Consider the following 12,371-nt stretch of genomic DNA (forward strand, 5'->3'; position numbering starts at 1 on the left):
TATTTATCTAACTCAACTTTTCTCATGAAATAAATGCAACTACAACAGATAAAGCCCCAAGAACATTTTATGTTTTTATTTAAAATGTCTGTGCAGCCTTTCCACTCAATTCATGGTTTAATACTCTGTTCCAGATGGGATGGGGCTTGTTTCACTCATTCAGCAGTATTTATATACCACTTCTCTGAACAGCTCAAAGAATTTCGGCATGGACAAGGGGTAGAGTGTTGGAGTGCGACTGGGGAGACTTTGGTTCAAATCCTCACTCTGCCATATAAGTTTGCTAGATGACTTTGGGCCAGTCACATGCTCTTAGCCTGACCTAGTTCACAGGGCCACAGTGTTTTACAAATACCGTGGGCTGGCAAAAAGACAAATAATGTGTGTTCTAGATCAAATCAAGCTTGAACTCTTCCTAGAAGCTCAAATACCTAAACTGAAGCTATTGTACTTTGGTCATGTTATGAAAGAAGATTCACTGGAAAATACAATAATACTAGGAAATTCGAAGGCAGCAGGAAAAAAGGAAGACCCAACATGAGATGGACTTAATCAAGGAAGCCACCACCCTCAGTTTGCAAGTCCTGAGAAAGGCTATTAATGATAGGGCGTTTTGGAGGTCATTAGTTCATAGAGTTGCCATAACCTGGAAGCGACTTGACAGCACTCAACACACACATCCTGGCATAGGATTGCACTATTAGGTATATTTTTATCCCACCCTTCCTCCAAGGAGCTCAGGGCAGCTCATATCGTTCCTGTCTCCTTAATTTTTATCCTCATAATGACCCCGTGAGGTAGATTATGCTGAGTGTGTGTGCTAGCCTAAGGTCATTCATTCCGCTTCTCAAGTGGAAAGTGGGACCTTGATCTCCGAGATCCGACACTCTTGCCAGTACAAGTCACCCATGTTATGGGGATAGTTGTTATTAAAGACTGGACCCATGCTGCTCCTTGAGGACAGGCATAAAAGAGGTTTTCTTTCCCCACTTTCTTATCCTCCCTCCCTTTTTTTGCCAAATTTATCAGAGTTCTTTAATTTATTTGTCTCATCACAGTTCAGACATAGTCTGTCAGTGGTTGGGGAAGCATTAATACAATCGTGATACTGGAAGTTATATGAAACATCCGTTTCTATCTCTATAGGCCGACAGCGGCTTTCAACTTAAAACCGCAAATCAATGTAGCCTTTAAAGGAGAGAAAAAAAAGGGGGGGGGAAACACACACAATTCTCGCAGGACAATTGAGCTGGTCCCTCACCTATATCCTTCCCCCTCTCTCCCAAGCTGGGAAGTGGGAGCCTACTCTATACGTCACTTCCTCTCTTGGCGCGGAAGAAAGTGTTCGTAAGGTGCTGTGTAATACCCAGTTTGCGCATGCGTAGTCAGCGGTTGTGGGAGGAGGGTGGTCACTCCGGGTTTCTTGAAGGGGCGGCATAATGCCGGATTACCTGGGCGCCGACCAGCGCAAAACCAAAGAAGAGGAGAAGGAGGACAAGCCCATCCGCGGTGAGAGCGTCACGTAGGCCCCCTTGAACCGGCGACTGTCAGGAGGCAGCGGCACCCCCGCGGGGTCCCCTTTCGGGGGCGCTGTTGGGGTTCCTCTGCTCCGCGTGGTTCCTAGGCCCGCGGTTCATCCCACCCACCCCGCAGTGGTAATCTGCGCTGTGTGTCCTCTCCAGAGTAAGCCCCGTTGCGTTCAAAGGGCCTTACTCTCCTTTCAGGATGATAGTTGTAAACGAAAGGGTTTTCCATTTCCTGGTGCGCTGGTTTGTTTTGGACATCGGCTTTGTCATGCTCACGGTTTGTATAGTTTTTGGCTCGATGCACCGAGCCCAATCGAGTTTGCTTGCTGGTAAGTATTTTTAGGGTTGCAAGCTTAGCACGCTGTTTCAGTGTTTTTAATGCTTAACAAAACATTTAAAGCACGACTTGTTCAGGAGGGCGCTTTCGTGAAGGTCATGGGGCTTTCTAAAGGGAAAGGGACCCTGGACTACATCATTGTGTACATAATGTATTATCTGTTTGCAGTGCTCTTGTTGCATTATTTTTGCTGGTATACCAATTTTCAGTATATTTAATGATGTAATACTATTTTTCTGCATTGTATTTGTTTTCTATAGCATGTTGAATATTCTATGTTTCAGATTTCTGTAATCATAGAACATTTCTTATTAGATGTCTCATCACACTGCATAATCTGCTTTGAGTCTCTGTGATAAAGGTGAACTATAAATATAAGTAAAAAGTACTGCATCTTATTATACAGGGCTGGCCTTTTTGTCTAGCTGATGAAACTATCTAAGGGATTCTGCTCCCCAGGGTGGGGGCTTTAATTTTAATCTGTTGGAAAGCAAAACGTATTCCCTTTACTCTTTAAGGTAATCTGGGTTTCATCTCTTTCTTTCAGCTTTGGATGAAGGTGACATTGCCCTGTTGAAAACCTACGTAAGTATCTTATGAAGAGTTTGGCAAACATCTGTATTGCCCAAGGCTTAAAGCTATGGCTATCTTATGTTAGTAAAAATTTAAATTAGCAAAAAGCTATTCTCAAATAAAATCCATCTTGTAAGATGTAAATGGAGCGCTTGAAAACTACACTTTCCAGAAATGGGTCCACAAGATGAAGCTGGGTCTTCACATACAATGTAGGGCAAGCAGACTGTGCTGTAATCAGATATATAACTTGCAGAAATAAAGAGCCGTGAAGAGACTTGAGCCCATAAGCAACAAGTCCTAAAAGGATGTCCGTATTATGTCCACATATGCACAAGCTCCTACTGATACCAACAAACGAGATTCATAAGCTCTGAAGTGATAGTATATACCACTATTCTAAACCAAGGCAGGGTCTCAGCAAGGCTGTAGCTTGTGTGTGTTATGTGCCTCCAGTCACTTCCGACGTATGGAAGCCCTATGAATTAATGAGCACCAAAATGTCCTATTGTTAACAGCCTTGCTCAGGTCTTGCAGGCTGAAGGCCGTGGCTTCCTCGATTGTTCCAATCCGTCTCATGTCGGGCCCTCCTCTTTTCCTGCTGCCTTCAACTTTTTCCTAGCATTATTGTCTTTTCCAGTGAGTCTTGTCTTATGATGTGACCATAGTACAGTTGCCTTATTTTAGTCATTTGAGCTTCTAGGGAGAGTTCAAGCTTGATTTCATCTAAAACCCACTTATTTGTCTTTTTGGTTGTCCATAGTATCCATAAAACTTTCCTTCAATACCACACTTTGAATGAATTCATTTTCTTCATTGTCCAGCTGTCTTCACTGTCCAGCTTTCACATCCATATACAGTAATGGGGAATACCATAGTATGAATTGTCTTGGTCTTCAGTGGTACTCCCTTCCACATAAAGGTCTTTTTGAGTTTCTTCATGGCTGCCCTTCCCAGTCTTAATCTCCTTCTGATTACTTGGTTGCAGTCTTTCTTTTGGTTAATGACTGAGCCAAGGAATAGAAAATCTTTAACAATTTCAATTTCTTTATTGTCAGCCTTGAAAATATGTAATTTTCCCAGTAGTCATTACTTTTGTCTTTTTGATGTTCAGCTGCAATCCTACTTTGTCATTCTCTTCTTTAACCTTCATTTGTAATTGTTTCAAGGCTGTAATGTAGTGGTAGATATGTTTTGCATGCAAAAGGTGCCAAATTCACTCCTTAGCATCTCCTATTAAAGTGACTTCAGGTTACTGGGCTGGGAAAGTAGCTCTGCCTAAGATCTTGAAGAACTACTGCCAGTTGCAGTAGGAAGTGGCTGTGCAGGGCCCTGCAGCCGTTGGCTCCTGATCCAAATGTGGTTTCACATGGAAGCGCTTAGGCATCTTCAAAAAAGGAAATGAATTGGAGGGGTAGGTATGATGCTAGAATAACCCGTATGTGGAAAAAGTGACAGACAGCTTTTTATGGGACCAAAAAGCTTTTCAGAAAGGGAAGTGATAGCAATGAAAAGTGCAAATAATGCATAGATTTATGCCAGTAGACTAAAACAATCATGCAAGGGTTCTCCTGTGTATATTTATTTATTGTGTAACCTCATATGTGCTACTTCCTGATAAAGGACTCATAATAACCCATGTCTGGGATGTTGATTTATTAACCTCACCTGCATTCTCAGTAGCTTTAAGTTGTATATCTTCAGTTATGCAAAATGGGCTTTCTTACACTGGCTCTTTGTTGATCTCTTACTCTGAATTTTGACGTAGGTTGGCTCTTTAATTATAAAAAAGTGGTTTGGTTATAAGTTGGATATTTGCCCACATGTTTTTTTTCATTTCCTGAACCTTGTACCTTTGTTTTTTTGTTTTTTTTAAATGACCAGGGTCAGAGCACTTACTCAAGGCAGATCAAGCAAGTAGAAGATGATATTCAGTCGCTACTTAAGAAGATCAATGAGCTCACTGGTATGTATTTCTCAAGTGTCTTGTTAGAAGCATATTTCACTTTCATGTCAGTCTTGACTATTCAAATTGTCACGTCTCTTGAGGGGCGCAACTCATGATTCTTGCACAAAAATGCCTCTCCCTTTTCCATAAAATTGGGTGCCAGCGCTGTAGCAAAGAGGGGGCTTGAAGAAGCTTACCAGGGTCCGGGGGGGGGGGGAAGCTTCTGATCAAAGCAAGAAGCGGAAATAGGTGGATGCGGAAAAGGAAACTATGCAAAGGCAAAGCCTCATATGCAGCACTTGGAATATTGGTGTAGAAATGGAACTCACTGACCGTCTATAGTCAAGCCACCATCCCTCAGCCCCCAGGTAGTTGTCAGTTTGAGTTTTTAGTGAAAGCATTACAGAAAATTGTCATTATTAGCCATATATGGCTGACTTTCTGTTTCTGTGGGTTTCCCCTGAAACAGTGTTTCTGTAGGGTCTGAAAGCCTGTCAGTGAGAACTGACGATTGTTGCAAAGAAGTTGTCTTTTTCTCCCCCCACAAAGCATACCTGAGCAACATAACATTGACCTGGGTGTCTCTATTGTTACTGCATCATTTGTCCCTCCCTTGTCCTTGCAGGCATTAAAGAGTCGGACACGGGGTTGGCTCCCCCTGCTCTCTGGGATCTGGCAGCAGACAAGCAAACCCTGCAGAGTGAGCAGCCGCTGCAAGTGGCCCGGTAAGCAGGCATTTCCTCTGGTCAGCTGGAGGCACACAGCTGTTCAGTCACTGTTTTTCTCTTGCGTGTGCAGCAGTTTGTATTCCAAAAAGGGCAGCTTCCAGCATAACATAAGGTGTTTCAGGACAACCGTCAAGGCTAAAGTCTTCACAGAGATGTGTGCCTCAGAAATTACTTCCTTGCCTGTCAGTTACAAGCATGTTTCATTCTGCCATAGCTGAGGTCCTTAGAAAATTGATATGCAGTTCACCAGGCGGAAGTGATGCATGTGATAAGACCAAAGTATTTGAGACCTAGATGAATAACATTTACACTGCAAACAGTGGTGTACTCTAATCTGGCAAACCAGATTTGATTCCCCCTTCCTCCACAGGGTGGGTGACCTTGGGTCAGTCACAGTTCTCTCAGACCTCTCTCAGCCACAGCTACCTCACAAGGTGTCTGTTTGTGGGGAAGGAAGGTGATTGCAAGCCACTTTGAGACTCTTTTCGGTAGAGAAATGAGGGGTATAAAAACCAACTCTTCTAAGATTTCATAGTAGGTCTGGTATCATAGGACGAGAGGCAGAAATACAGCATAAGGAAGTAGTTTGCATTAGTTGCTTAGGCAACAGTAGTACAAAGTTTGTAATCTGTGTAACTGAATAATGTGTGTGACTGAATAATGCCCAGCAAAATGTCATTTTGCAAAATGTGCAAAACTCAAATGTTCTCAAGGGCATCCTTGTAGAAGGAACAAAGCTGCAGGGTATGGGATCCGCTCAGGAAGAGACTTATATTAGGGATGTCCTTCCTACACTAATTCTTTTTGCCTTAAACAGATATTTTTGCATGCAGTTTGGTTTTCCCTGTTCTATATTCCAAGCCCAATTACATTACTTTGTCTTATTAGGTATCTTTGCTGTTAGATTCAAATGTTATATCCTCTCATTTGCTTGCTGAATTTTGTAATCCATTTACTGATTGGCAGAAAAGGTTTTTTTATCATATTGGTAATCAGTCTTGGGACCCAGTGCAAAAGGAAGAATATAAATGAAGATGGTGGTAATACTGATTTTTTCTTCTAGGTGTACCAAAATAATCAATGCAGATTCTGAAGACCCGAAGTACATTATCAATGTTAAGCAATTTGCCAAATTTGTTGTGGATCTCAGTGATCAGGTGGCCCCTACGGACATTGAAGAAGGGATGAGAGTTGGGTGAGTGGATAGAAACAATTTCTTGTTAGATTCTGGATCAGTAACTGAGGATGGAATTTGCAGAACATGCTTTTTAATGTTACTTTTGTTACTGTACAGCTCCAAAGGAAAGATCACTGGGTGTTTTACAAGGAAGTGTACAATGAACCTCAGCAGCTCATAGTGTTAATAAAATGCAGTGTGTTAGACAAAAATATCAAAGAGTGTACAAGGCAGGGATTATAGCCAACAGTTCCTCAGGCTAAATATTACCATGTGGCCAATAATCACTTTCAGAAATAAAATAAGTCTTCACCTGCCTTCTAAAAGCCAACATGGAGGGAGACTTTTGAATAACTGATCCCTGGGCAAGGATTTTTATAATTAGGGTACTTACATCTAAGACTGACAACTAGATCTTGTTGCAACACACTGTTCTTCTGACGGAAAGAGTGCTCAGAAGAGAGCCTCTTCAGGAGATACTTATATCCCAGCAAAGGGATATAAGGGAAGAGGCGCACTTCTGGATATACAGGGTATGTAGGCTTTAAAGGTCAACCCAGCAGCTCAACCCAGACTGGCAAGCAGTGCAGATCTTTTGGGGTTGCTTGCTCCCTGTGGCCGCTCTGTCTTTTCCAACTAACATTCTGGCTACTGCATTTCTATTACAAGCATTGTAAGCACTTAGTACCAAGTTATAAAATGAATGCTAGCCAACTAGGTCTGTACCTGGTGGCCACTAGGATGGACTGTAAGAACAAATCAGAAATACGTGTTTGGACTTTTTTCTTCTGGAGTACTCATACTCTTAGCAGAAATGTCCTTCCAGCAGAACAGTATATCCTTCCAGCAGAACAGTATAAAGGTGGCAAGGCTAATAACCAAATGTGGACTGGCATCAAATGATTATAATGGGGTAAGAGGCATAATGGCCATATAATTCTGTTTCTTTTAATACATCGCTGTGCGGTCCTCATGTATCGTTGCAATTGACTTGTCATGAAAGGCAGCTAAATAACTTGGCTGAGTGAAATGGTTATGGTACTTACATCACTCCTCTTGTATCTCATAAGCATCTTTTTTTTTACCAAGGGTTTTGTGGGGCATTTCAGTCAACTCAAGCACTTTTTCAATTGATTTTTCACAGCGTTGACAGAAACAAATACCAGATCCATATCCCTCTGCCTCCAAAGATTGACCCAACTGTTACTATGATGCAGGTGAGGACCATATCTGTTTCTTTCCACAGGTTTTTTTTCACCTTTGTAATTTAATATCTTCATTGCAACCTGTTACTGTTCTATAGTACTGGTAAAACTTTCTATAGCAAAGATAAAAGGTTGAGTGTACATATCTCTTTGTAATGCAGGTAGAAGAAAAACCTGATGTAACTTACAGCGATGTTGGGGGCTGCAAAGAACAAATCGAGAAGCTTAGAGAGGTGGTAGAAACACCCTTGCTTCATGTAAGTATCAGATGGTCCCCCCTCCCCCCACATATAGGTTGTCACAGTTCCTTGTAAATAGCTAAGGAATGTAAAACAATTATGTAGTAACATTCCTTCTGGAAAGATTAAGTTGAAAATGGTCAGAATGTGTTCCCATTGCCCGCCTTTGTGGAGGGCATAAGAATTGCCTTGCTGATTCAGAACAAAACAGAAGTCCAGCGGCAACCTTAAAGACTAACAATATTTCAGTATGAGCTTGTGTGTGCTAGAGCTCACTTCAGATAGAATAGTCCAAAAGTTTGCAGATTCCAGCTATTCCTCTTCCAAAGGTAGTGGGAATGATCTCATAAGTGGTGTGTGAAAGAGACAGCTTTCCCCTATTATTGAGCCCCAGTAATCCATTGTTCCAAAAGATACCATATTTGCTCAAAAGGAAGACAACCTGAATATAAGATGATCAATCCACTTAAGAAATAAGTGTTTTACACACACACAAATTATTATTATACATAACTGTAACTTGTATTCAAATATAAGATGGCCCCCTCTCTCTTTTGGATGGTACACCTGGGAAAAAACCTAGTCTTGCATTTGAGTGAATGCTGTACTTCCACTGACTCAATTTGGAGAAAGGTGAAATTATTAGCTGTTCAGAGAAGGGAGCAGTCTTGTGCAACTCTCTACTCGTGTTGTTGACTTGCGCTTGGCACTCGGACGGGTACTTGCTGGTTCCCTCAGACCTGTCTCACCCTTTGAGTTCCCTCTCAGCTTGTGCTCTTCCTCCATGAACAGCAATTCCTTGACAGTTCATGGGTTTGTCACAGTGCTGTTGATCTAGTGTTGTATCAGGCTCCTGCAGGGATGTTTTTGAGCCCAGTGCTAGAACAGGGTCATATCTCTGTGGCATGATGTTTTTAATCCGCTTTGTACAACTTGCTGTTACCTTTTTTTTTGTCCCCCCTGCAGCCAGAACGCTTTGTCAATCTTGGGATTGAGCCCCCCAAAGGAGTGCTTCTCTTTGGTCCCCCTGGGACAGGCAAAACCCTCTGTGCTCGTGCTGTCGCTAATCGAACCGATGCCTGTTTCATCCGCGTGATTGGATCTGAGCTTGTGCAGAAATATGTGGGAGAGGTAATTAAACGGGGATCAAGTTTGAGGCTGGGGGGAGATGAAACATCTTCACAAGAACAGCCTAAATTGTACTTAGCTCTACCTATTAAATATCTTTTTGTGCATAAAAATAGGGTGTGTGTTTCCAATGTGGGTAGTCTTTGTGATGCTGCTTTTCTGTAGTATGGTTGAAACCTGGTCCTGTTGGCCTGTTTTCTTGCTCTGTGAGAGTCCTGGTGTTTGAATTCAGAACCTTTATATTTGTGTGGGTTGCATGTGTTGTGTAATAGTCTCTCAGCACAACTTGGTGGTGGCTTCTGTCTGTTATGACATAGGCTGAATGCAGTTGAAATGATTTCATATGAATTTGTGTATTTGGGCTCTTGAGAGTGCTAAGAGATACTTGGGAAGCTTTAGTGTTTGCCTCAGAGTCTAACCCCCATGATTCTTGGCTTATAGTAAAAGAAAATTGTGTCCCTTTCTCTCCGTATAAATTAGGGTGCTCGAATGGTTCGGGAGCTCTTTGAAATGGCCAGGACAAAAAAGGCTTGCCTTATCTTCTTTGATGAAATTGATGCCATCGGAGGTTTGTATCCACATATGTATTATGCTCATTCAAAATCTGATGCCATATTGAATGCAAATGCCCCATTTTTTTCATAATGCAGAAAAAACCATAGTGCCATCCTCTTTCTTCTCTGTGTATCATTATTCTGGAGTGCTTCTCTCCCAACCCCCTCTTCACATAAAGGCTGCTTCCACAGGGGTTACTTGCTCCAAGTTAATTGTTGTAGGGAAGTGGGCTTTTTCCTGCTTTCTCACAGCATCGTATTGCATGCGTGCACCTCCCAGGATTTCCACAGCTTTTCTCCCATCTTTCCCAAACCTTTGCTTACAGTTTTAAGAAAGACCATGGCAAAGCCTGGATGGTTGCTGTGAATTTGGGAGACTTTGGATTTTATCAGTTCCATGGATACAGCAGCACTTTTCCTCCCCTTGGCACTTGGGGGGCTTTTTGTTTTTTTAAATTTGCAATTGAATAGAGTTATAACAATCTGTATCAGGTTCTCTGAACTCCCATCTTGCATGTTTTTAAAAATTTGTCTCTGGTCCCTTTCATGGTGAAAATATAAGAGGAAAGGCGTATCTCAGCAATGAAAAGCGCTAAAGACTTATCTTCATTCTCAAAAAGTGTACTAGTAGTGTCTGTACACTATAGGGTAAAAGGTTATTCAGTTGTTTATTAGCTGCTATCAATAGGTAATTAAATAGATTTGCTTCCAAACGCAAGTAAACGTTAAGTGTTTTGATTTATTTTAGTTTCAGAGTATAGTCATATTGGTCTGCCGTAGAACAGTTAGATTTCAGTAATCTCTGAACACCTTAGAGACCCTTTCATGTAATTAAGAGTTTGTCCGGACTTCACTGAGTTTCTGCATGCTCCCTACCAATGTAAAATCAGTGTGATGGGGAGGGAGCCACACAAAAGGGTCTAGGGAGGAAGTGGTCTCTTGGGGTCAGCTATGCCAGCCTGACATCTTCAAGGAACTAGGAAATCTGGTTGTTGTTCTGTAACCACACGTCTTCCTTGTATGATACTTTTATTTTTCCTTTTAGAGATCAGTTTTGCTGTTGATAGGCAACACTGGCCTTCACCACCTTTTGAAGAACGTAGCTTGGAATTGTTTCTTGCCAAACGGCTTCTCCTTTCAGTGACACTTAATGTTTTTGCACCCTTTTCTCAGGAGCTCGTTTTGATGATGGGGCTGGAGGAGACAACGAAGTCCAGCGCACGATGCTAGAATTAATAAACCAGCTGGATGGCTTTGATCCGAGAGGCAATATTAAAGTTCTGATGGCAACCAACAGACCCGATACCTTAGATCCGGCACTGATGAGGCCTGGTAGACTGGACAGGAAGATCGAATTCAGTCTACCTGATCTGGAGGTTAGAACAGTTTTGCTTTTGTACTGAGCAAACGTCATTCCTGTTTTTTAGGACTGGACACTGAAAATAACTAAGTGCTCCCTGAGAGTTTTTGAATGCAAACAAATATAAAACTGAATTTGATTAAATAGCAAGCCAGGTGCAAGCCTTCTGGCTTTTGTCAGAAATCCTCTTCAGATGTTTGCAGAGCAATTCACTTTATTCTTAACCTCTTAACCTTAACCTGAATCTCTTTTTTTAGGGACGAACTCACATATTCAAGATACATGCTCGCTCAATGAGTGTTGAAAGAGACATACGGTTTGAATTGCTGGCACGACTGTGTCCCAATAGCACTGGTAAGTCATAGCCTACATCTTTCTGTTTCGTGCAGGGGGAATCGCTTAGAGTTGCCACTAAATCCACTTCCCTTTCCTTCAAAAGGTGCTGAAATCCGGAGTGTCTGCACAGAGGCAGGCATGTTTGCTATCAGAGCACGAAGAAAAATTGCCACCGAAAAAGATTTCTTGGAGGCTGTGAACAAAGTCATTAAGTCATATGCCAAGTTCAGTGCTACCCCTCGCTACATGACTTACAACTGATCCTGGGCGACTCAAAGGGTCTCTTCGAATTGTTATCCTCATGAAGAGTAATATCCCAAGTAGTAATTTGATGTGTGCGCGACATAACCTAGTTGAGTGTGTAGAAATAAATGGAACATTCCAAGCTACAGGGTGTAAGTTATTTACTAATTCAGCTTTATTGTTGTAGTCAGTAAAGGATGGTGGTTGAGCTCTGTGACCTTTACGTTAATTTCCAGGGGGATGTACACTTAAATCCTTCCCAGTTCTCTGCTTGTGGTTGAAGGTGTGTGGTAGAATATGATGATCTCACTTGCTCCCAGTAGTGTGCATTCACGGTTCAACCAACCATAGGTTTTCAGGGCAAGAGGTGAGCCTACTCTGCTTAGCTTACAAGATCTAGCTAGTCAGAGCTATTCAGGCAGCTCTTACTATGAGTAGTTAGGGACAATTCATTGGCTGATATGCTATCCCCTGCAGTGGGAGAAAGCCCCTCAGCTACCAGCATGTGGCAGCAGAGCTCTGGTGCTCCCCCCCGTTCTGTGGCCCACTTACACCCTCAAATGATGCTCCAGCTCAAGGCACACTCAGTAACCTATTTTTTCACTGTGGTTCTAAAAGGTCACTGACAAGTACTGGAGTCATTCCCTTCTTCCTCTGCTATGGGCAGAAGAAAGAAGCATTTTAAACATTTGGTGAGCCCTGGATGAGATCTTCTGAAGACTCTACTTATCAAGGAGCAACAGATGCTTTCAAATGGGAAAATGAAGATTATTTTATATAATTTGAGAGACTAACAGGGCATTCCTAAGGAGAGTAACTCCCCTTAGGAATGCACTGTAAACTACCACTGAAGTGCCAGGGGCCTTTGGGATTTTCTCTGCACTACTGGGACCCTCTGACTCTGAGCATCACTTCCCAATTCAGGTTCAGTACAAAGGTGAACATATGAGAAGCTTCAGGAAGTGCAACCCTTGGTATTTGCAGTAGCTGGTGTAAGAGAAAAGCTTCAAGAACATA

The 12,371-nt window shown here is 42.2% G+C and overlaps 1 protein-coding gene across 1 annotated transcript; it reads left to right on the top strand.

The window, feature by feature from the left end:
- The first annotated feature begins 1,417 nt into the window (after window positions 1-1,417).
- PSMC2 (proteasome 26S subunit, ATPase 2) lies at window positions 1,418-11,418 on the top strand. Its single transcript, XM_056846914.1, has 12 exons — window positions 1,418-1,509; window positions 2,411-2,448; window positions 4,321-4,402; window positions 5,010-5,109; window positions 6,176-6,307; window positions 7,434-7,506; window positions 7,656-7,751; window positions 8,700-8,864; window positions 9,342-9,429; window positions 10,589-10,791; window positions 11,033-11,129; window positions 11,215-11,418. The coding sequence occupies exons 1-12, from the start codon at window positions 1,440-1,442 to the stop codon at window positions 11,370-11,372; spliced, it is 1,302 nt and encodes a 433-aa protein (XP_056702892.1). The 5' UTR covers window positions 1,418-1,439; the 3' UTR covers window positions 11,373-11,418.
- The last annotated feature ends 953 nt before the right edge of the window (window positions 11,419-12,371 follow it).

This window comes from Euleptes europaea, chromosome 3 (assembly GCF_029931775.1).
Source record: "Euleptes europaea isolate rEulEur1 chromosome 3, rEulEur1.hap1, whole genome shotgun sequence".
NCBI lineage: Eukaryota > Metazoa > Chordata > Lepidosauria > Squamata > Sphaerodactylidae > Euleptes > Euleptes europaea.